At 34.9% G+C, this 27,110-nt stretch overlaps 1 protein-coding gene across 1 annotated transcript; it reads right to left on the reverse strand.

The window, feature by feature from the left end:
• Nucleotides 1–364: 364 nt before the first annotated feature.
• Nucleotides 365–3,796, reverse strand: LOC141716925 (nitrate reductase [NADH] 2-like). Its single transcript, XM_074519079.1, has 4 exons — nucleotides 2,755–3,796; nucleotides 2,495–2,635; nucleotides 1,840–2,072; nucleotides 365–1,712 (listed from the first exon to the last, which is right to left on the reverse strand). Exons 1-4 carry the CDS (start codon nucleotides 3,674–3,676, stop codon nucleotides 402–404), a joined length of 2,607 nt encoding a protein of 868 aa, XP_074375180.1. The 5' UTR covers nucleotides 3,677–3,796; the 3' UTR covers nucleotides 365–401.
• Nucleotides 3,797–27,110: the final 23,314 nt, after the last annotated feature.

Here is a 27,110-nt window from a genome sequence, read left to right on the forward strand (position 1 = left end):
CCGTGCGAGAACTGTCAGGCGGCGGAAAGGGGTGTCGCGCATTCCGGGAATGCGTTACACCCTGTGGCGCATTCACGAAATGCGTTACACCTTTTAAATGGCTTAAAAAGGTTTTAACGCATCACCGGAATGCGTTACAGGGTTTGTCACGCGTTCTCGTAATGCGTTACAGCCCGTCTCTTATGATCCTAATTGCATTGATGGCATGTAAGATAATGATTATGTTAAGTAGAATCCAGAATCAACCTATAAACCAAAAGAAAAAAAGAGAGCATTGTAGTGGAATATTTAAGTTCAATTATAATCTTTTTGATATTAAGCAAATTATAACGAAAAGTAGTTGACTATACAAATTTAGTCCAGTACTTATTAATCAATATATACATTCTTAGTCAGACTCTTCAGAACACTAGCAAAGAATCCTTTATATCATATCCCATCTTCTCCAAGTTGGGGTTTACCGCATATTGAATCATTGGAGGAGGACCACAAGCCAGTGCCAGAACATCATCAGTAGCGGCAGGAATATGCTCTCTTAAGATAGTCTCTGATATAAAAGCGGCACTATATTTCCATCCTTCGTTTATTTGCTCCACAACATACCAAACATGTACCTTATCATTGTATTTCTCAGCCCAAGCATCAAGCTCATTCTTTAACAGTATATCATCTTCAGTGCGATTTGCATACACAACATACATCTCAGTATCATCCTCTGGATCCTTCAATATTGCTTGCATTACTTGGTATATAGGCGTGATGCCAGTCCCTCCAGCAAGCATGGCAAGTTTTTTCCCAAACTTGCACTTGCCACTGGCTATAAAGTTTCCCTTGCCAGTGTACTCTATATGACCTATTGGACCCTTCACGTCTAAAATTTCCCCCAGCGGAATTGAATCCAAGTATTGTGACATTAGTCCACCATCAGGGAATCTGGATACTACGCCTTTGAAATATATTTTGACCACAAGCTCAAAATAGCCAACTTCATCTATAGTGCTGGTTGGGGTGTAAGCTCGCATGCAGAGTTTGTCATTAATTGTAGCACATAGAAATATGTGCTTACCAACTGGTAATCCCAGCACCTGATCTTCCAAAGACAACCCAAACCGGAATACTCTAACATCATGCGAAATTGAAGTCTTGGAAATAAGAGTGCAGGGGATTTTCTCCCTCGGAACAAGTGCGACATTTTTAGGTACAGGAGTAAGTTCCTTAATTGATGCCAATATCATGTTTGTTCCACCATGGAGAGAAGTATTAGGGGAATCTGATGTGTAACCGTTGGTTAACAACTCTCCTATTCGATAGTCTTCCAACATCTTCTTTGCCTTGTTTGAGTGAATGGCTTCAAATTCCTCCGTGCAATCAGTACCAGCATTAATGAGGATGCTGTCAGCGCCGCCAGGGTGATCCTTGAGGAAACGAGTGCAGTCATAAACTTGGCCATGGACAATGATCCATGCCGACTCAGCTGACCTGTGTTTTCTAACCTCGGACATTGAGAAAACCTTGGACGTGGTGTTCATAAAAGGCGATGAGACACTCCTCTTTAACGTTTCTGTAGGTTTTACAAGTTGTTTCTCCTTTGTCATCCACCCCCCAGACTGGTTCCCTGGTTGAGTTGGATGTTCAAAAACAATGCCAATCTCCCCCTTGTATGGTTTGCACACATTGGTCTTCACTCGAAACCAACAGTTGTTCATCATGACCTACACATATGAGACAACACGCATTATTAACAAATTATCAACATGAAGAAGCAAACCTGCTATTATGTTTAGCAAAAAAAAAAAAACTTGTGAAAATATGCAGGAAGGAGAAGTGATAAGGGGTTACCATAACATTCCAAATGAGCTTCTCTGGCTGAGTGTTGAGGGTTTCATCCCAAGCCCGAACTGCTATCTCTTTAGCAGCTAGAAAGTCTAGAACCTCCGCCTCCAAAGACCAGAAACACCAGCACCAGTATTTGCCAAACCTATTTGGCTTTTCTTGGTGATCTAATTTTGCAACTTCCCAGCTCTCTCCCCCGTCCATGGTCACCTCAATGCGTGTCACTTTTTTACCCCCTCCTGTATTACCCGCAAACACTTTTAGAATCTCAAGATTATCTTATTCTTTTATTCGTACTTGTGTGATATAGAGGATAAAACTTAAATTATGGAATATAAGGTCAATTATCAAGTTAAATGAACTAAGAAATAGTCTTAGCAAATTGACAGTAAAGGTAAAACTTAAACATTGGTGTGAATAAGTAGTCTTTCAGTTCATATACCTCGTATGTTACCTGTGTGTCCGTTTCAAGTTTTCTCGTGATTGAACAAACAGAGAAAGCAAAAACCAACTTGTATTCTGTCTAATGTTTAAAATTCCAAAAACTACATTTATTTTCTCTGTCCTTTAGCTATTTGAAACTAAACCATATTACTGAAAGTGAAAATGCAGGCTAAGAATTTATGTCGGAACAGACAATATGTGGAGGAATTGTACTCACCCGAATAAGCATAACCCTTCAAAGTGTAGGTTCTCTGTGTTGTATATGAATTTATAGGCAGAATTTCATCGTGACACGGAGTCGTAATGACTGAGTTTATGTTGAGCTCATTAATGATGTGCTCTGGCTTATACCACCAAGCTGTGCGTTGTACAAGGAACATATGTAAAATCATTATCAGTTGATGTATGAAAAGTAGCATTTAGATGTAAAATTGATAGAAAAAAAAAGATAAAAATTTAACAAGCTTATATATTTACCTTGAGAATTTGCCAGCTCAGCATCGACGTGGGAAGGAAGAACCCTATTATCCTTATAATGATAATAATTATCCGATTCTTTAGTTGTTACCACTATCCGCTTCAACCATTTCACCATTCGGCCACCAATAAAACCAGGAATTATAACTCGAACTGGGAAGCCGTGGTCGGGACACAAAACTTGGCCATTTTGCATGTAAGCCAAGATGATGTCTCGTGCTTCATCCATTGCAAACTCCTTTTTAATACTTGTCCCGTATTTGGACCCCCCACCGCCTGGCAGATCTTCGGCGCCCTCAAAACAAACGTTTAGCGCACCATTTTTCCGGCTATAAATACCACAATGCTTCAACAAGTAGTGGAGGGGTACACCCTTCCACACAGACGTGGAAATGCCCGCAGCACCCCAGTTGAAACCGATTGTTTGTTTCAACATGTTGTGTTCTTTTCTACGATTTCCAGCACAAACCAAAGACACTGGAAATTCCCTACTAGGGAAATCACTAACAAGTTGTTTCATTGTAAAACAACTAGGCCGCTTCACTAATCCGGATATTTCCAGGGTCCAGTCATCCCAACTAGCTTTGGGTACTGGACCGTGGTTGCGCACATAGTGAAGTGGCACGGGAGTAATAAAGCCGTGGTGCATGAGGCGTGACAAAGGCGCCTCACAATTAAATGGATGTTTACCGGTGAGACGGACCATGGATGAGTTGCGTTCAATCCAGTAATCGGATGTGCCTTCATCCCGTAAATCATCAACTGACGGCTCTAACTCGGACATGCCTTTATTTATAATGTCTTTGTAATCGGTGTGGTAGTCGTCTTCATCACTAGAGTAATGCTCCACATTGGTGACGCTCATTTCATGTTGTTGAATGTCAAGCCCGTAAATCTCAGGGTTTTCAAACGAGGCAGCCATCGTACGAGTGTTTAGAGAGTAGGCTAAAGGGGAGAGTACTGTTGGGCAAGTGTTTACTATTCCTCTCCTCTCCCTTTGTTCGAGTGAAGAAGGATGTGAGGCTGTTTTTGGAAATTAAATAGCGCGTGTAAGTATTATGACATCATAAAAAACCAAATATCAAACTGATTGTTGTATTGTAAGTATAGATCAGTTAATTAAATTCAGTTTACAATCAGTATATTTACAGCAAATGCGTTTTAGTATTTACTATAGCAAGGGATACAAAATATTTTTGAACGTATGTATATGAGAACACATATATTTTAAAGGTAGGTTGGGATCTGCATTTAACTTTATCCACTTCACCGTTTATCACATATAGAAGGTGGCTCTCGAGCTACTTAAGCTCGATGTCGTTTAAACGGGTTTCACACGGTTCATTTAATTAAATGAGCCGAATTCGGATAAAACTTCCTTCTCGTTTAATTAAATGAGCGGAGTTCGAATAGAAATCTAAATTCGATTAAATATAAAATCAAATGAGTCGACTCGTCCGATTAAAATCGGCTCATTTAACAATCGATCCGGTTCGAGTGGACCCGTGAAATTAAATGAGTTTGGTTAGAAGTTTAGGTTCAATTAATTAAACTAGCTAGTTTGTCCCAACTCGATTAATCTCCGCTCCAATTACACCCCTAACCCTAATTGAAATCAAAACAAGGTTCGTGATTTTGATTCACCAAATTTAATAAATCGACGTTCGTGATTTGACTCCAATTACGACGATTTCAGTTAAGAAAACGTCGTAAAAGGCCTCTTTTCTTTTCTTGTAGTATTTATTTTAAATCAATCATCTGTCAAATCGAACCGCATATATATTATAAAAATATATTAGATTAGTAATTATATTTTACTCCCTTTTTAAACTCTACCGAATTTGCCATTATTTTAAAAAACAATATATAGCACAAATTTACTCCAATTTGTCATTACTTGATTAATACTTCGGAATTTACAGTCCAGTAATACATTCGGGTGGAAAGAATTTTATTTTATTTTCGAGAAATATCAATAATTTATGATAATCATTCTATCACCAGTTGGAAATCGATTAATCCGTTAAACTGAACCATCTAAAACTGCACCACATGTTTTGAGTTATATGAGTTGAGGGTTGCGGATTGATTTAAAATTTTAAAATCCATAACACATAAGTTGATTTAAGTTTTCCATCTAATCCGAACCAAATCAAATCGTGATATTCAGTCCATTCAGCATTTTATACTTCTATTTATTTTGTGGTGTCACCTTTTACATATTGATAATTTGATAGCAATTCATAAATATTATATTTATATTATATATCTATTTAATTAATTAATAAAATATATTTTTACTCGGTATATTAATCAAAAATAGAAACGACAGTGCAATGAACTCGAGTACAGTAAACTAGTTGACTTAATATTGCAAATTAATATAAAAATCCTGATTTATAAATGAAAACAAACTCCAACGAGTTTAGTTGACTTTTTGGGCTTGTAGATTTAAAATAAACAATACCAATCATGATGAATGTACATGCTACGGACGAGCTCTTAACTTAATTGGCAATAATTAATCATAGAAAAAATATTAAAATTAAATACTGTAACCTGAGACTGACAGACGATTACTAAACTAAACCTTGAACAAATGGACAAACAAGTTGGCAGTAATAAGTCGTCGTAATATTTGTTAGAAAAATTCAAGCAAGCCGCTTCTGGCTAGGTTCCAAAATTCAACTCAAGCCCAAATAAATAGTGTCAAGTGGAGGATTTAATTAGCTAATGCCAAATTATTACAGTCCGTAATGACCTGTAATTAACTCTTTAATTAGTTTTACGATATGTGATAATGCAAGGATACATTTTATTTAAATGATGAAATACTTAGCTAGCTAGGGAACGTATCGAGTACATTAACTTTAATTAAAACCCATATTGTAGGTGGTAGAGAAGTACGTAAGAAAAGTGAGAAAATGCAACAAGAGAAGTGAATAAGTAGCGACTCCGGGGAGAAGTGGCGGATAGGGATTAGCAGCCAATGGTCATTGAAGTATACCATGGGGCGGGGCAGAGGGTTTATATACACGAGAACAAGGTGTTATCAATCTTTTATGATAAAACTAATTCACAAGAACATTATTAATTCTTAAATTATATAAGCATATAAGAATTAACAATTAAATTAAGAGAAGAGTTTGAGAAAACAAACAGAGATTGAATTTAATCTCGAGTCCAGAAAACTGTCTCCTTAAAGCAGTTTCGCTCCACACCATCCGTGTTTAGCGACCTGCTTCCCAGGATAAAACGAGATATTAGTATAATCGATAGATCGAATATACTCTCAGCGAACTTGAACTGAGCCCGAGAACTATCATCGAAATATTGGAAAAATTTAAGACTAAAGAGACCGAGAATGAAAGAGATGACTCTTATTTTCTCGACTTAATAAAACTGGTGCCCTAAGACTCTATTTATAAAGAGAGGCTTGAAAGGACTTATTTTTCTTTTCGGTGTGGTACATGATATTTATAAGAAAAACTAAGGAATAGGTTTGTGCTACTCTCGATGTGGTACAAAACCACTTTTCATATTAAAAGGTAAAACTTTGGAACATCAGTTCTCATTCACCTTTTACTCATTTTGAGCGTGTAAATATGCGTTGGAATCCCCTCGAAGAGGAGAATACGTTCCAATAAATACACACCACTAACATATAATGTGTCTCACTCATATAGAGTCTCAAAATGATTCACAACTTAGTCTAAAATACTAAGTTTGTCCAACAATCCCCCACAAATGCGATTGATGGTCCGGTAGCACGCACCACATAGACAGACAGACGCGGAGCTTGACTTGGTGATAGTTCCGGCAGTCAGATATAGCATACGATAGGTAGAGAATGCTCATTGAACCTTCGCTCGAATAAGTATATCGACTTTACTGGTAGACAGTATGACGCGATGTCCTTGAACTGTTCGACCGTTTGTGTAAACGATGACATACTCATCACTATATCTTTCCTGACTCATTCAGTTCTCATGATTATGTCCATTTTGGCCCTGGAACATCGTCCTGGTTCTGCAAGAGTCTAAAGAATTGTGCCTCGCAATTCTCCTTTGAAGCGGCCATACTTCTCTTTTACATAGGTGATCTTTATCTTATAGATTAACCCGCGTTTACTCAACCGAATATTATGTATTCAAACTTGAAATCCTTGTATTCGTCAAAGATCATTAAAAGCATAAAACTTAACCTCGTACCTTACGGGTCTCACTGTTTCATCATTATAGAAATAGGTCAGGGGTTACCCCACAGTGATTTGGTCATCATGATTTAGTTGTCCCATTGAACCAAGTTCTTGGGATCTCCGGTCAGCAAAGTTGGGTGTCCACCATGACGCCGTTAAGCAATAGGCAAGGCTCATTCCTCTCGATGATTTGCCAACTATCTCTCGGTCTAACTAGATTCCCTTGGCTTAAACAGATTCGCTCAGTTTAACCATCTGGTTAATGGATTCAAACATTATCATTTGACTTTACATAGTCAATCATGATAATTCTCGTTGAGAATAGTTGTCTAATGGTATTATGTCTTCATCATAGATGTGAGACATACCATTTCATACACAATAATGTGATCTCCCAATTTGCATATTGATTACACGATATATGCATATTGAAGACACATTTTCCTTGTCATTTAGGAATATCCTTACAAAGTGGTTACTCAGCCTTTTAATTGCATTTATTTTATGCACCAGACTCGTATTCTATCATGAATCGAACTAAGTTTAGGATTTCCATGACACGGCTGCTAAGTGTGAAATGTATTCTCGAATGACTTTTAAGTTCTTAAAGTCAAATATCTAATTTACATAGTATATTCACATAGTACAATTAGATATCTTTCGTATTGCAGTCCAAGCTCACGAGCACATATCATACACCTTAAATCTCATTGCAATCACTTCCAAGTGACCAATTTCCATTGTACTCCTGCAACTACCCAGTTTACCAACTATGTAGCCGTCTGATTTTGTACAATTTTAAAAAGTACAACAGACTTGTAATCCTTCTTGAGAGATCCTTGTTCATCTACGCTTGGATAAATATAAATCCATTCGAGCTATGACAACTTTAGCTTCGTTGATCTCTTCAAAATTCACATCACCAGCATGTGACATGTATCATCTAAAACTTTTAAAGTCACGAATATTGTAATCTCCAAATCAAAACTTTTCAATCTCATCAAGATTGTCAGAGATGATCCTCTTGTCATTACTTCTCGTAATGATCAGATCACTCACATGAAATCAATTATGACTTGCATATCATGTGTAAATAACACATGCACACTTGTCAATTCTCTGATTTTGAATCAGTTTGACATCTCATATTGACATATTTCACATTTATGAAATAACTTTACTAGTTATTACTTAAGGCTTCACTTGTTATTGGTATTACCAGCTTTTAGCGTCCCAAAACCAGCAATTTCAGTTTGCATCATTACCGAGTTTAAGCGTCCTTAAACTGGCAATCCTTATTCACATAACAACCAATTTTGAGCGTCCTCAAAATGGCAACCATGTCATTTATTTGAAGCCATTGCTTATCATAACAATATCAAATTTAATATGCCATTATTTCGTGTCAATGTTGTTTCACTCAACATGATCACCGAAAATACAGATTTTCTACTCTTGCTTTATCTAGAGCAACCCTCAGGTTCACATAAATAGATATTTCTCCAAATATCTATTTAAAAAGACCGTCTCAATGTTCATTGATGCACTTTTAAATTTCACAATACGATAATTTTACTATCATCTTAATGAACCTTATTCTCAAAACTCGAGAATATTTCATAAATTATATAAGGTCATCACTTTTGACTGTAATATTTTATTATCAATCTGACCTTATACTTCCTTCAGACCCACATATATTTTCCCATTTTGAAAATTCATTTGGGTCCTAATGCTTCTATCTCATAAGAAGATCTATATATTTTTTAAACAAGATTATGTCAAACATAACCACTCTCTATATTTCTTAACATCCTTTCCCCCACAAAGGACATAGAGAGAACATGCACAATCCATTTTCTAGTACACGTGCTAGAAAATCTTGATTTATTAACTCTCAGTAATAGTCAAATTTTCTCTTGAATGATTCACTTATCAAGGAATTATACGAGAAGCGCATTGCTTCTATTAAATTTACGAGTTCACCTTCAAGCAAATTATCAAGACATTCGGGACTAGCAATTATCCAAGTCTTTTGCTCTCTACAGGTTCATCCTCACATTCATCCAATAACTCGTAAGTTCATTTAGATGACTTTTAATTACAGATCTACTAGGATCTACTAGCTTATCGCATAAGCATTCCTAAACTCTGTAATAGTATTCTTACGAATCTCAAAAATTAGATTCATATATCGGATATTATTAGACTCAACCATTGTCTATGTATCCATCCAAAATATCTCAATTGATTTTGGATCTCATGCTACCAACAGAGGTATTGGTATCAAGTTTCGAGATACCCCCACATTTCAATTATTTTCAAGAATTTTTCATTAGATTCCACTATTCATAGAAAATTCAATAATTTTCTATTCTAGATACCCCCACAATTTTAATATTTTACAGAATGTCAGAAAACATTCCAAAACTAATAGGAAATTTAATTATTTCCTTCTGTGGTATCATGTTTAAGGAACGATTAGCCCTTCGTAACTAATATTCTCAAATTCAGTGATAGTCTGGGCTGATCACAATCGTTTTGCATCTCTCAGAGCGCAACTCAAGCCTGCATCTACTCCATTTATTTAATGCGAGTAAGGTGCAACGACCTCATGAATATTCACGTTGCAAACAGAATTTGCTCGGTGATTATTCATCATCAAATTTATTCACTACCATCTTAATTATTTGTATTAAGTTGGATTTACCCTTGAGTTTATAGAGCACCCATCTCTCTATTTAGCTTCAATATTGACTCGACTGCGAGTACGAATGACAAATGTTTTACTATCAAACCAGACAGTAAACACGTATCGTGTCACTACCTCTCATCTGAGCAGGTTTTACGTCATTCATTAAAACCTATAAGATTTTAATATCATGTTTAAAGAACTTCCCGTGGTTCTTATCATTAAAAATTCAATTACTGAATTTCTCTAAAATATTTACATGGTTCACACGAACCTACATTTCTGGCTCACCTACTGATACAACCAGAAAAGGCCAAAGGAAGAACATAAATCTTCAATAAACCCACATTCAGTGATCCTTGATCAACTGATGCGTTAGGGTTAACAACTTTTCGGATTATCTCCGAAGTTCAGTATAAATACTAATATCAATATTCGCCGTATTAAGTATCACATGGATCACTATAATAGGCTCATGTGTCACTGCCACAATAGACCGACACCAACACGTGAAATTACTATTTAACTGGAGGAAAAAACCCAACCAGAAAAATATAATTTATGTGCCGACCCATAACCTGTACTCCAGGCCCATTAGGTTTTTAATGTGAAGAATCCTGAGCAATTATAAATATGGTTCATTTCAGTTGCACAACTCGTCATATTGTTTAACAACAAACATATTACTGCATTATATCCAGTGCAGCACAAGTGAAAATACTAGAACAAATTTTTCCAGTCAAACTAATGTTAACTAACGAGACACGTTACATAATAAAGCAACTTATGCCTCCTTTAATAGCTTTCCAAAGCCCCCATATAGACTATTAGCATTTTATTAACAAATAAATATATTAAAATAAGATGTTTAGAACTACATAGTTTACATCACATTTATTGTCACCAACCTTTTCTTGTAATCTATTTTCTCCAATTAAATAGATGCGCGGTAAGGCCTCTATTTATCCAGTATTACAAGTTTGTGATATAACTCCATTATTAAAGATTAAACAATAATAATTAATGCCTTATTATCACTCAACAATGATTAAAAATTAATCACCAAACAATCAAGTTCCATCATGAAGGGTCACATTTATATAGCCATATCATTTAATTGCATAGCAATATCTTGTTATGAACTTGCAAACACGCATGTAAACTATAGCATATACGATTCTTGTATCAGTATACTAATAATTCCGAAATCAATTCAGAATTAAGAAACTCTAACTCATATATATTATCAATCACCATGTTAATTAAACAAAACATAATAAGCTATCCATTAATAGTGAAAACATGGACAAATTATAAATTTGTGTTTAATCTACCAATTTATAATGATCAACCCGAGAGAGATGTCACCAAATATGTCCACTTGAATATAAGTTGATCATAAATTAATAACCACTAAAGCATCAATAGCCTTATAAGAAACCAATTATCCAACAACTTTGTGCTTATTTTTGCCTCGTACCTATTATGCTTAAACAAAGCACCACTTAAAATCAAATTTATATTAATTTCAAGCACATGACAACAAGTGATCAAAGAAATTAACGCACTAAATTTAATTTAATTAATGAGGCAAATAATGGCCACTCCTATACCCATAAATAAATCCAATTTAAACAATCAAATTGACTTTTGCGTATACTCACAAGAAAGTATGAAAATTGAAGGAAACTGCTTTAAGATTGTTATCAATCTTGTACGATAAAGACATTATTATATATATATATTGAATATAAAACTAATTCACAAGAACATTGCTAATTCTTAAATGCTATTGTTGGACAAACTTAGTATTTTAGACTAAGTTGTGAATCATTTTGAGACTCTATATGAGTGAGACACATTATGTGTTAGTGGTGTGTATTTATTGGAATGTATTCTCCTCTTCTAGGGGATTCCAACGCATATTTACACGCTCAAAATGAGTAAAAGGTGAATGAGAACTGATGTTCCAAAGTTTTACCTTTTAATATAAAAAGTGGTTTTGTACCACATCGAGAGTAGCACAAACCTATTCCTTAGTTTTTCTTATAAATACCATGTACCACATCGAAAAGAAAAAACAAGTCCTTTCAAGCCTCTCTTTATAAATAGAGTCTTAGGGAACCAGTTTTATTAAGTCGAGGAAATAAGAGTTATCTTTTTCATTCTCGGTCTCTGTAGTCTTAAATTTTTCCAATATTCCGATGATAGTTCTCGGGCTCAGTCCAAGTTCGCTGAGAGTATATTCGATCTATCGATTATACTAGTATCTCGTTTTATCCTGGGAAGCAGGTCGCTAAACACGGATGGTGCGGGGCGAAACTGCTTTAAGGAGACAATTTTCTGGACTCGAGATTAAATCCAATCTATGTTTGTTTTCTCAAACTCTTCTTTTAATTTAATTGTTAATTCTTATATGCTTATGTGATTTAAGAATTAGCAATGTTCTTGTGAATTAGTTTTATATTCAATATATATATATAATAATGTCTTTATCGTACAATATTTATAACACAAGGGACTATAGCTTTTATAGAAATGCAAGGCAAGCCCACTAGAGATCCAGAGGTCGACCGTCGACATATACGACAACCAAACCCTAATACAAAGATGACCTTTAGATGTTACCCGGAGTCGCCTTTAAATTTACTCGACTTTTATGTATCTATCTTTCTCTTTTATAATGGTAGTACGTATAGCAACAGAGCCAGATGACAAAGTCTTGTCAAACCTCAATGTGTGTCATCCATACAATTAAGGACCTTACAACTGTTCCATATATAATTAGGTTACGATTTTAGCCGGTTGAAATTGTTGGGCCAAATATTATGACTGGCCCAAGAAATAGAGTTGGGTATATAGTTTTATATATGGCCCAATAATATAGTCATGGAAAATGTTATAACAACCCTTTCAATTGAGATGGGCTACTCCTTAAATAATTATCCCTTAGGATGGTTAATGTCACGGGGTCAGATTAGTTAGTTTTCTCGAGAGGTTGTCGCCCACACTATAAGAAAAATGCCTATATGCGACCAATAGTATCAGCGACCGCAAATGTCATAGCTAATGTCTTGGATCAGTGACCGCATACAGTGACCGACACTTAGGTTGTCGCTATTAAACAATTAGCGACCGCATCCCGTCCCTGATCTGTTGGAATCCCCCCCCAATGGCGCAAAAATATTACCAACTGAATTTTATCAGCGACCGAGATTGGTAGCCGATAGTTCCACATCAGCACTAAAATCATCGACCGAATTCTGTCACTAAACCAACGACTAAAAAACCAGCGACCACAAGCTTTCAGCGACCGCCTCTGGTAACTGACATGCTTTTTTAATTTTAAATATAATTTGAAATTTTGGCGCCCTTTCATTAGCGACCAAAAAATATCTGCGACCGACTGCTGTCCCAAAAACTAACTAACATAAAATAATAATTTTTATTTAAATATAAATTTTTTAAATTAAGTGTTTATCAAAATGTTTCTTGAAAATTTTATGTTAAATAAAAATAGTGTTATTCATTTTCTTTAAATTTGTTAAAAATGTTTGTCGCTCTTTTTATAATGACCAAATCGAGTTTGAAATTTTAGCGCACTTTTTTGTAGCGACCAATGAACATCTACGACCGAATGTCGTCACATATACTGAGAATTAAAAATAATATTTTATGACGATAATTATTTTTTAATTTTTTTAATATTTTATCAAATTAATTTTAATTATATTTTAAATCAAATATCATTAGTTTCCCTTAAAGTTGTTATGAAATTTTTGGTGTTTTTTTACCGACCAATACTATTAGCAGTCAAATGGTGTTATATATATACTAAAAAGTACCTCAGCGACAGAATACAGTTAAAGATACCTGAATATTAAAATATTATTTTTTATTATAAAATTTATTTATTTATTGATTATATTTGGAAATTAAATTATTATCATTATTTCTTGAAATTTATTTATCTTTTAATCCGGTATGAAATTTTGGTACATTTTTTGTAGCGATCAAAGAACATCTGCCATAGTGTGTCACATTTACTAATTATTAAAACTACTAATTTTTCATTATAAGTAGTTTCAATTTAAATTTTTTGAATTTAATTATTATTAAAAATGTTTCTTAAAATTTGGTTTTTAACTAAATAAAATATTATTATTCTTTACTTTTAAATTTGTTATGAAAATTATATATATATATATATATATATTATGAAACTGTTAATTAGTAATTAAAAATATATATGATTTTTAGGATAAGAAAAGCAAAACAGATTAATAATTATTTTTAAGTTATAGTAGTACATTTCTTAGAAGACTATTCAATTGCCAATTACACAGCCACGCGAACCCTCCCAAACCCTCAGCCGGATCATCCATCTCCTACCATGACCTTCCCATATACAGACCAAGGTAACCACGATCTTCCCATCTACAGAGCAAAGTAATTGATCTCAGCCTGTTTTCACCCTTTCTCTTTCTATTTATTTGTATGTAATCTATATTTATATATTTATATGTGTAATTGATTTGTACAGGTATATTTGGTTATGAAATACAATCTTCATGTGTGTAATGTGTGTATATCTTGTGTTTACTTGTTATATTTATAATATCCTTGTGTCAATTTCAAAAATATGTATGATATATTTTGTGTCTAATGAGGTCTGATTAGGAAAAAATTAAAAGTAGTTGTATTATTTAAGAAAATTCTTTTTTTAACTGTAATCAGTTTGTAATTAGTTTTCCATGTATTGAATTTCTTATTGTTCTCAACTACTACGAGGTCTGATTAGGCAGAGATGAATTTGTAGTTAAAAGTATGTTTATTAAATATTTTGCTCTGTTAATGTAATAGATGTTTTTGTTATTATCATTTTTTTGTGGCATGTGTGACTCTATTAGTTGCCTACATTTTGTTCCTATGTATAAAGTACCATTTAGAACTTTGTTCTCCCGTATATGTATATGTGAATATGCTAATTGACTACATTCACATTGTTATAGTGAAGAGTACATAGATATTTTATACGACGAATATCTGCGACACCTTCCGGTCGCTGATAGGCTTTTGCGACAGAATGCGGTCGCTGAAAGGCGGTCGCTAAAAGAGCTATTTCTTGTAGTGCCAACAAACCCCAACAATCCAAACACAGCGGATATAACCAAAACCCACGTAGAGAAAAGATCCAATTGTGTGTGCAAGTGTGTCTAATTACCAAGCAAATGTAAAAACACAACAGATTTACGAGCCTGAATGCCCAATCTTTTATTGACCAATTGTGACGCCCTCCAAACCCGGGGTCTAGATCTGGGGGTCACTAAAATAGACCCAGTGGAATAAGATAATAAATATGACCCCTTGCATGTAACTGGATTGATCATAGGTTATAGTATGAAACAGACACTAATACAAACAAAATGTTATTACAAGCCATAAGTCTATTTACAAACCTCTAGAGTAGTCAAGCGTCCCAAAATAGTCTAACTGGAAACACACCAAACTATTTATAAGTACACTTCTACTGATGAAACCTGGATCTCAAGCCTGATCTGGCTTAGCTGAAAGATCAGAACAATAAAAAAGCATGAGCGAAAGAATGCTCAACAAGTAATATATAGTTTATAATTGAACAACAATAACAATATGTGAGTAAAACAAGAAGCTGATATAATCTTTAATGTTTAATCGACAATTTTTAACAAACAAAATTATGCACTATGCTGTTCCTGATGAACAGTCATGAAACAACACCGGTATCCCGCAGCCATACCATAAATATAGGTATCGATATCCCGCAGCCATACCATACCTATTGGATATCCATAAAAAGGCATATACTCGCCTTGCAAGATATTACACTTTCGTATAATAGCTCACGCTGGACCGTGCCTCGGCCTCTTACGCTAACCAATAATCAATTCACAAAACAATTTTGATCAAAGAAGTCGTATCAATGACATCCTTATATATTTAACTCCCCATTTCATATGGTCTGGAGTTATATCAACAACTGATGGAGAAATAACTAGAACAATTAGTTATTCACTAATCTCAACTAAACGTTCCATTGTATAGAGTAATTTGTAGCGATATGTAAAAACGTTTAACTATTCTGAACTTAAAATAGTATAGAAACTGGTATAATAGAGTTCATAATTAATATCACTTGAATGATAAGTGAATATATGGATACTTGCAATCCTACTACAAGAAAGTTGAGGAATACTTGCATAACAGGATTCATAATAAACATCACTTGAACAATAAGTGAAGGTAGGCATACTTGCCTGGTATGCTCGATAACTTCTTATTATAACTCTGGCTTATAACTGTTGGCTACTAACTCCACTTAACACTTGACTGCACTCCTTGCTACTCGATTCTACAAATAAAAGGACTATCTTAATTGACAGAACCAAACTCAATCGACCTAACTACACGTCTTGACGTCTACCCGATCGTTTATAACTACTCATGGCATTTTAAAACTGTAAACAAATAGCATGCATATTATATAGCACGTAATCATGGTATTCATAGAACACGTAATCATATATCTCATGCAACACATATAACAGATAGTCAACAGATAGGTCTTAGTACGTTCAGAACTGAAATCATGTCAATAAAAGTGATTATTGATTAATAACAGACTCAGAATGAATCACAACTCAAATGACCTTTCAATACAAAAGAAATTAGGTCTCAAAAGTATTTTTATTGAAAGCATAATGGTTTTTTGAGTCTATACGCGTTCGTTTCGTAATAGACGGACGAACGGTTTATTTATTACGAATAAAATAAGATTAAATAGGAATAAATCAATTAATATTAATATTAATTGATTTTTAAATACCAAAATATAATTTTTAAAAGTTTAAAAGTAATTTTTAGGAATTATTTGAATTAATTATAAATAATTTACATTTTATTTAACTATTTATAATTAAAATCAATTAATTAAATAATTTAATCAATTAATTAGATTCATAAATAATTAACTAAAATGAATCATAAGTAATTAAATCAAATTGGATTTTAAAAATAATAAAAGAAAATGATTTTTGGAATTTAAAGTAATTAAGTAAATCATTTTTAGAATTTACAATAATAAGTAAATGATTTTTGAAAATAAAAGAAATCATTTTTAGAAAATAGAAAATGAATTTTAAAATAAAAATAAAAATGAAATTTCACAAACAGGTATGAAATTGGGTTTAAGGTTTTAACGGAATCAAACCCGGGTCGAATGACCGGGTTGAAACCGGGTCAGGGGAACCAACCAGGTCGGGAAGAACTCCGACCAGTTTCTGGATAATCCCCAGATTCCAGCGGGTCTTCGCCGTACTCCGGCGGTCCAAACGGCCCCAAAATGAACCCCCTTCCCTTGTTTTTCAGTCCAAAATCCTTCAATAGCAGCCCAACAACATAACTCTGATAACCATCTGCACAATCGAATACAGAAACATGAAGTCTGATAAAAAATTGAAGACACTCGGTCGGCCGCCATTAAAACCGATGAGAATTTTCTGGCGAAAAATCTGTTCCCTTCGTTTCTCAACAAAATTTGACGTTATCTATATCAAAATCAAGCTTGCAACCTCTACAATTTGATCATATCATATTAAGAACAAACTTATGAATTCGAATCAAAATCTCTAACAAATTCAAAGTGTCAGTTTTAACCGAAATCAAATCAAATTGATACAACCTATATACCAAAATGAAGTTCTGGGCATCTAGAAACATTCTCAATAATTAAAATCATTCAACATATCAACAATAATTCAGAAAATCCAAAAATCAAAGCGAACTATATAAACTTTGATTTTGCAAAATACTTAACATTAAACCACGATATTTATACCAAAAGAACCTCCTTGAAGTGCTCTTTGATTTGGTATATCACTTGACCCAAAAGGATTCAAGAACAGATCAGAGGATTGATTTTTGAGCAAGAACAAATTCTCACCTCCACTTCTTAATTTCTATATTCTGAAATTTTTATAAAAATAAATAAAATAATTAAAAACTGAAGCTATTTATATTTTTAAGTAATTAAATACCCAAAATCAATTTCTGGTATTTTTATCCCCTAATTAAAATAATTAGGCCCAAAAATAATAATTATGGGGAATAATTTTAAAAGTAATAAAATATAAAATTTATGTCAAAATTCCCCAAAAATTGTGAATAATTCAAAAAAAAAAAGATGGCTAGTTGAAATACGTATAATTCTATAAAATTAAAAAAAAATGAATTTATGGGTTTTGACGTCCCAGTGGGGTCCCGGTCCATTGATTTTTGAAAAACGGAAACGATTCCTAAATTAACAGAAAATCCCGAAAACACATAAGGGACATTCAAATGCACATAAAACGAGATAAATTGAGTACCTCGATAAAGACGCAAATAAATACGAGTCCAGATTGTAAATTGATTCATATAAATGCAGTTTAAACACATATTAATTACTCGAAAAAATTTCTGGTCCACACAGGAACACAAATAACAGTTATAACACGTAATAGCATGGAAATAATCATTTGAACTTATACAAACACATAATATTTATTTATTTTACATATAATATTCACATAGTTTTCCCGTATATTACACCAATAATATAAGGATACAACCACAAGATATGCTTACAGACTTTGCCTACTGCCTAGCATATAGTACAAGTGCAAAATACAATATGAACTTGTATAGAATGATACTTAGATTATATTCAGAAAATACCTATCTATATATACTAGAGCCTAGTCGCGGCCCCAGCAACCCACACAACCACAACAACCCCAGCTAAAGGCAGTTGCAAGAAGTTCCAAAATTCAAATGCCTTCAAATTCAAATTTCCCACCAAGTCCTTGTGCCCCAACTACCAGGTAGTTATTCCAGCAACCCACCAGTGCATATCCCAACAGATATACACATATATATCACATATATAAATCAGCCTCCATGTGCCACACATGTGCCCACATTTTTTGACTTGCCCTTTAGCCATTTTTGAACTCCAAGCTAAGCTCCTAGCTCACTGTTGCACACACATAACCAGTCAACTAAATTTAACCCGAGTCACCATAATGCCTAATTTGAGTCCCCTCCTAGCTACTAGTCTGTGTCGCCGCTTGGCGCCTAACCAGTGTCGCCGCCGGGTGACGCTTGGTCCCAACATCACTTAGCTACCTAGTGAATCAGAACCCGGAATTCAAATCCAGCCTAAGGGTCTTACAAACCCTCCCACGCCTCCTGAGTTTGATGTCCTCATCAAATTATCAATAATTCTACGAAGTCCATTTCTCCAAGTAGCAAAACCAACGCCGACGAACCAAGGCTGCAAATCCGTCTCCGGTTCCTGCCACTGCCAAACGCAACCAGTTACCATAAGTTGATCAGATTAACCTCCATAATTTTCCCCCTTTTGTCACCAAAATCTGATGACCATATGTAGACGCCCAGTCGTCCATACATCAAATTTCATTCCGACTTTAGTTCTAGCAGCGCCTCCAACTGTTGTAGACATTGACTTAGGCCAACCAGAAAATTACCAAGTTCGCTGCCTTGTAGAGATGAGTCTCCAAACTGTGATCCAATTTTACAAACCATATCGCCGACCAAAATCTGAACAGCCCCCAACTTTTTTATTTTCTTTTTACCCTTATCAATTTGTATAGGAACAACTTCCAAAAGACATGGACATGCCTTATCCATGATCATAATCCCACCATAACGCAACATAATAGCGCTACTAGTCATCCTAAAGAAGTTCATACCTAGGATGCAATCAAAATCATCTAAGGCAATAATATAAAACTTAAAGTTATATTTCCAATCACCAAGAGTCAAGAAAACATTCGAAGTACCCCCAATTTTATGCACCTCAGCATTAGCCATCTTAATCTGACGTGAACTTGATTCCAGCTTTAGCCCAAGCTCCTCAACATATTCCATTCCAATGAAACTTTTTGTGGCACCCACCTCTACCATTGCCATGACTTCCTTCCCATTCACTAAGGCCTTGACATACATAAGTCCACCCGCCTTCATGGATTTTTCAGTCCTTAGTGCAACCAAACGCATAGGATTCACCCTCACTTGAACCCCATTATTTCCCTCATTCTCTTCATCAACACGAAGAGTGTTAGATATATTTGATAATGTCATGGCTAATGTGATTTATGTTTAGTTTTCAGATCTTACTTAAACAGGATAAATCAGTACTTACTGGAAGTTAGGACTTAAAGATATCAGTACTTATATTATCAGGAGATAATCATCAGAAGATGGATATCGGAACTTAAGTACTGAAGGACGTTCATATAAGGAAATCAGCTGTTTAAAGGATAGAAGATTGAGACAAACATAAGTAGAGATATGCATGAAGAAGGAATTCAGTGTAGAATAGAATACTTGGAAGAAAAGATATCTGATTGATATATTTTAGGAAGCAGAACTATATTCCATATCAATTAGCGATTATCTTGTAACTGTGTAGTATATAAACACAGACATAGGGTTTACACTATAAGTGTTATCATATTCGAGAAGATTATTTATTGTAACCCTAGCACCTCTCGTGATATTTGTTCATCACTGAGAGGTAACAATTTCATATTATAACAGAGTTTATTGTTTCAATAAAGTTTGTTTTCTGTTACCTGAGTTATTAAAGTTCGATTTGATTGTACTATACACTGTATTCACCCCCTCTACAGTGTGTGTGTGTGACCTAACAAGTGGTATCAGAGCCTATCTATTAACGCACAAACAGTTTAAGATCCAAACACAATCATGTCTGAAACGGATACTCCAACTAAGCCCACCAAAACTGAAAAACCTCCTAAGACACAAATTCAAAGCCGATATGAGACCATCAGAGTTCCCATATTGAGACCATCTGAATATCCCATATGGAAGGTGAGGATGACCATGTTTCTGGAAGCAACAGATCCAGAATATCTTGATAGAATCAAGGAAGGGCCTCACAAACCAACCAAGCTCGTGGTTGCAGTTGCAGGTGAAGCAGCAAAGACTGTACCAAAGGAGAAGAGCGATTACACTGCTGAAGATATCGCATCAATTGCTAAGGATGCTAAGGTACGACACTTACTGCATAGTGTCATTGATAATGTAATGTCAAACAGGGTAATAAACTGCAAGACTGCAAAGGAGATATGGGATGCCCTGAAAATAAGGTGTCAGGGAACTGATACGATTAAGAAGAACAGGAAGACAATACTCACTCAAGAGTATGAACACTTTGACTCAAAGGCTAATGAGTCATTGACTGATTTATATGATAGATTTGTCAAACTCTTGAATGATCTGTCACTGGTTGATAAGGAGTATGATCTTGAAGATTCAAACCTTAAATTCCTGTTAGCTCTTCCTGAATGCTGGGATTTGAAGGCAACAACAATAAGAGACAACTACAATCTTGATGAAACAACTCTTGATGAAATTTATTGAATGCTCAAGACTCATCAACTTGAGATGGAATAAAGAAGCAAGAGGAAAGGTGGAAAGTCAAGGACAGTTGCTCTTAAGGCTGAAGAAGAATCCCCCAAGGCAGCTACCTCAAGGAAAGACAAGGGTAAAGCTCTTTTCACAAAGTCTAATACTGAGTCGTCAAGTTCTGAAAGTGATGATGACTCAGAATCTGAAAGCCTGCCTGAGACGGATGCTGATGAAGAGATGATGAAGCCGTGTGCTCTTATGGTCAAAGGGATCACAAAGATTGCATACAGGAAGTTCAGGAAGGGAAAGAAGTTTTTCAGGAAAGGCACAAGTTCTGATAAGAAGAATTTCAGAAAATCTGAGAGCAGAGGAGGAAAGTCTGACAGAGGAGATTATACAAATGTTAAATGCTACAACTGTGGTGAGAAATGCCACATATCTCCTGATTGCAAGAAAGTGAAGAGTGACAAAGGCAAGGCTCTTGTCACAAAGAAGAAAAGCTGGACAGACACCTCAGATTCTGAAAGTGAGGAGAATTATGCCTTGATGGAAAATGCTGATAAGGCAAGTGCTGAAAGCAGTTCTGAAGCTGCTGAATCAAAGGTACCTCAAACTACTTATGCCTTTCATACTGATGATATAAATGAGTTGAGAAGATATCTTAAAACCATGTTTGTTAGTTATAGAGATCAAACTTTAACATGTGAAAGATTAACTTCTGAAAATCTTGCATTTAAGAAAAGAAATGATTTCTTAGAAAAGGAGTTAGTTATGTTCCATCAAACTAAGAAAGATAGAGATGATGCTTTTTATGTTAGGGATGAAGTGCTAAAAATGAATGAATCTCTAAAAACTGAGTTAGAAAAGGAAAGAGAGGTTATCAGGACTTGGACTAACTCTGGCAGATTAACTCAGAATTTGTTAAGTAGTGAAAACTGGAAAGAGGGCTTAGGTTATGGAGAGGACAAGAATGATAAAGGAACTGTAGATATTAAGCCTGTTGTTGTTAAAAAGCCAAAGTTAAAACCTGTTAAGTTTGTAGCTGTAAAGTCTGATAATGAGAAATCAGAAATTAAAAAGGAAGTAACTTCTGACAAACTAAAACAGGAAAAGACAACTGAAGTAAACATAGGCTTAATGACAAAGAAGCAGCTTAAGCATAAGCTGAAAGATGTTAAGAATGCAAACAAAGTAAAATCACCTAGGAAAAATAGGAATGAAAAGGAAGGTGTGAATAAAAGCAATGATTATAAGCCTATTCCTAATGCTCCTAGGAAAATGTGTCATAACTGTGGAAGTTCTAACCATCTGGCTTTTTTTTGCAGGAAGAATAAGAACATAAACTCCTTAACTTCAAAGTCAGGAGTTAGGAGTCAGTCTGTTAGATATAAGCCACAAAATCCTTATTTTCATTGTGGTAGTTTATGACATTCTATTTATACTTGTAAGGAATATCATAGTTTGTACTATGATTATTATCAAATAAAACCTTCTTTAAATAAAGTTACCATTGTTCCTTCTAGTGTAAGTTCTGATTCAAAGTCTGATAGTGTAAATTCTGATAAGAAAAATGTTAACATAAACTCTGATGCTAAATCCACTGCAAATGTAAACAAACTTAATAAGGCCAAAGGATCCAAGCAAGTCTGGGTCCTTAAAACTAATCATTAGTGGTCTTTGTGATTGCAGGGCAACAGGAAAAACATCCTAGTTTTGGACAGTGAATGTTCAGGACATATGACTGGAAATAAAGCTCTGCTATCAGACTTTGTGGAGAAAGCTGGCCCAAGTGTTTCTTATGGAGATGGCAATATTGGAAAAACATTGGGATATTGCAATATCAATCTTGGGAATGTCATCATTAAAGAAGTAGCTCTGGTCTCAGGACTTAAACACAATCTGCTGAGTATAAGTCAAATATGTGATAGAGGTTATCATGTTGATTTCTTTGAAGAACACTGTGAAGTTGTAAGTAAATCTACAGGCAAAGTTGTTTTGAAAGGATACAGGAGTGGTAACATTTATGAAGCTAAGCTTTCAACAAGTACTGATGGTTCTGCAATCTGTCTGATGAGTAGAGCATCAATTGAAGAAAGCTGGAATTGGCACAAAAAACTCTCTCATTTAAATTTCAACAATATAAATGAACTAGTCAAGAAAGATCTTGTGAGAGGACTGCCAAAGTCAGTATTTGCTCCTGATGGCCTTTGTGATTCTTGTCAGAAGGCTAAAAAAAGAAAATCCTCATTCAAGAGCAAGACTAAATCATCAATTCTTGAGCCTTATCACCTACTACATGTTGATCTATTTGATCCAGTAAATGTCATGTCTATTGCAAAGAAGAAATATGCGTTGGTCATAGTGGATGAGTTCACCAGATACACATGGGTGTATTTCTTGCACACAAAAAGTGAAACTGCATCTATCTTGATTGATCATGTCAGGCAACTGGATAAATTGGTCAAAGACTCAGTAAAGATAATAAGAAGTGATAATGGTACTGAGTTCAAGAATTTAATAATGGAAGAGTTCTGCAAAAACCATGGAATCAAGTAGGAATTTTCTACTCCTGGAACTCCACAGTAAAATGAGTTGTTGAAAGGAAGAATAGAACTCTCATTGAAGCTGCACATACAATGCTTGATGAAGCAAAGCTTCCAACCTATTTCTGGGCTGAAGCTGTGCAGACTGCTTGTTTTACTCAGAATGCAACACTTATCAACAAGCAAGGAAAGACACCATATGAGATTGTGAAGAAAAAGAAGCCAAATCTGAAGTATTTTTCATGTATTTGGATGCAAGTGTTTTGTTCTTAAGACTCATTCTGAACAGCTATCTAAATTTGATTTAAAAGCTGATGAAGGAATCTTTGTTGGATATCCACTTTCCACAAAAGCCTTCAGAGTCTATAACTTGAGAACAAGAGTGGTCATGGAATCTATCAATGTCTCTTTTGATGACAAGAAGATTACTGGACTTGAAGATTTTATTGATCATGATCAGCTGAGATTTGAAAATGAAGACTCAAATTCTGATACTGATAATCCTGACAATCTAAGTTCTGATACTGCAAACTCTGATGGATTAAACTCTGATGTTTTTGAAACTGTGGTGACTACGCCAAAGAAAGATGCACCTATTCAGGGGGAGCATACTCAAGATCTTACCACATCTCAAGAAGCATCAGAACATACATCTGGCTCTTCAAGTTCTGATTCGTTAAGTTCTGATAAGCCAAGTTCTGATAGTTCTGAAAATCTAAATTATGAAGAATCTAACTCAGAGACAATAGTTTCAGGGGGAGCATCAGAACATGAAAATGAAGATAGCATGGATCATGGGGGAGCATCTAGTTCTAGAGAAAACCTTCCATCTACAAGGAAGTGGACTAAATCACATACACCTGATTTGATAATTGGAAATCCTGGTGCAGGTGTCAGAACTAGAACAACTACTTCAAATGAATGTCTTTACAATTCGTTTCTTTCTCAGACTGAGCCAAAGAAAGTGGAAGAAGCTCTTCAAGATGCTGATTAATTAGGTGCAAGCAATGCAGGAAGAGTTAAATGAATTTGAAAGAAACAAAGTCTGGACCCTACTACCAAGACCAAAGAACAGATCTGTTGTTGGTACAAAATGGGTATTCAGAAACAAAACTGATAGTGATGGCATAATTACAAGGAATAAAGCAATGTTGGTTGCAAAAGCATATTCTCAACAAGAGGGAATTGATTATGATGAAACATTTGCAACAGTTGCTAGATTGGAAGCCATAAGGATATTTTTGGCTTATGCTGCTCACAAAAGTTTACTGTCTTTCAAATGGATGTAAAAAGTGCTTTTCTCAATGGAGAATTGGAGGAAGAAGTATATGTTGAACAACCTCTAGGCTTTGTAGATTCCAAATATCCAGATTATATCTACAGGCTTGATAAAGCACTTTATGGACTTAAGCAAGCTCCAAGAGCATGGTATGAGACTTTAGCTCAGTTTCTTCTAGAAAGTGGATTTAACAGAGGAACTATAGACAAAACACTGTTCTACCTCAACCATGGAAAGGACTTACTTCTGGTCCAGATATATGTTGATGATATCATTTTTGGCTCTACAAATGACAGACTTTGCAAGAAGTTTTCCAAACTGATGCAGTCAAGGTATCAGATGAGTATGATGGGGGAACTTAGCTATTTTCTGGGCCTTCAAGTCGAGCAGAATGAAGAAGTCACTTTTATTTGTCAAACTAAGTACACCAGAAACTTGCTGAAGAAATTTAGAATGCAAGATTATTCAAGTGCATCCACTCCCATGGCCACTGCAACAAAACTGGACAAGGATACTGGTAAATCAGTAGATATTACTGATTACAGAGGTATGATTGGCTCTCTACTCTATCTAACTGCTAGTAGACCTGATATCATGTATGCTACCTGTCTTTGTGCAAGATTTCAAGCAGATCCAAGAGAACCTCACTTAACAGCTGTGAAAAGAATATTCAAGTATCTTAAAGGAACAGCTGATCTGGGATTGTGGTATCCCAGAGAATCAGATTTTAAACTAATAGGTTACTCAGATGCAGATTTTGCAGGTTGCAAAATTGACAGGAAAAGCACAAGTGGAAGCTGCCAATTTCTTGGAGGCAGATTGGTTTCTTGGTTTAGCAAGAAACAAAAGTCAATTTCCACATCAACTGCAGAGGCAGAGTACATTGCTGCAGGAAGCTGTTGTGCCCAGATTCTTTGGATGAAGAATCAGTTACTGGATTATGGGTTAACATATTTCAAAATCCCTATTTACTGTGATAATCAAAGTGCTATTGCTATGACAGGTAATCCAGTTCAACACTCAATGACAAAGCACATCAGCATCAGGTACCACTTCATAAGGGAACATGTGGATAAAGGTACATTGGAATTGCACTTTGTTCCAACAGATCAATAACTAGCAGATATCTTCACAAAACCACTGTGTGAAGCTACTTTTACAAGATTGGTAAATGATCTTGGAATGGTTTAAGGTTCTTTTTCTAAATCTGCTTAGTTTTGTTCTGATGCATCAGACTTTATGATCAGTATTTACAGAAATTACTCTCTTTGTGTATTCAGTGCTTAATTGAAAATTGCTTAAGTACTGAATGTTGTCTGATGTGACCTTCTAAACTCTGACAGTGATATGTCTGTTTGTGTAAATATTCTATCCTATGAGGATATTTGTGCTAGATGCTGACCTAGTAGTTTTCAATACACTAGAAATTCCTTGTTAGAAGTAATTATTTATGTGGAAATCCTTTGACACAAGCAAATTCTGATATTGAGCTTAGTTAAGTTTACTTTGTCTATTTTATTACTAAGTCAAAAACTAGAATAATGCTTCTCATCTGTTAAGTTCTGATGCTAGTAAATCTGTTGAATGTACTAAGTGTTGATAAACCTCACTTATCAAAAGAAAAAGAAAAAGAATCAAGGATTAAAATCAGATACTCCTTTGAGATCTAGAGTAAAAATGTTGAAGGGACGACCCAAGTGCATTGTTGGTATTAAGTAAATATGCATCAGAAAAGTAAAGTATTTTCTTGGTGACTTTTCACACTCTATGATTACTGGAGAAATACTCTGATAATAGCATAAATCCTGATAAACAGTCGCGACTCACTTACACTGAGAAGCCACTGTACAATGGAATTTAAAAAGATGCACAAAATTAGCACAAAACAGTTAAGGTGGACTCAAGTATGAACTCATTCAATAGTAGGCTTCAGAATAATGACAGGTTTTTAGTAAAGTTTTAGTTATGCCTTATTTCTAAGATGTACTGAAGTAAATCAGGCTTTACTCTTTGTCTGATATTTAGCTTAATGCACACACTAAACACTCCATATAAATGATGAAAATTACTGTGGTGATCTATATTATTTTAGATGAACAGTTTCTGTGTCACATTGCACAAATTCTGAGGACAAGTTCTGTTGAATGTTCTGATGACTAAGTTCTGAAG

This window comes from Apium graveolens, chromosome 4 (assembly GCF_009905375.1).
Source record: "Apium graveolens cultivar Ventura chromosome 4, ASM990537v1, whole genome shotgun sequence".
Taxonomy (NCBI): Eukaryota; Viridiplantae; Streptophyta; class Magnoliopsida; order Apiales; family Apiaceae; genus Apium; species Apium graveolens.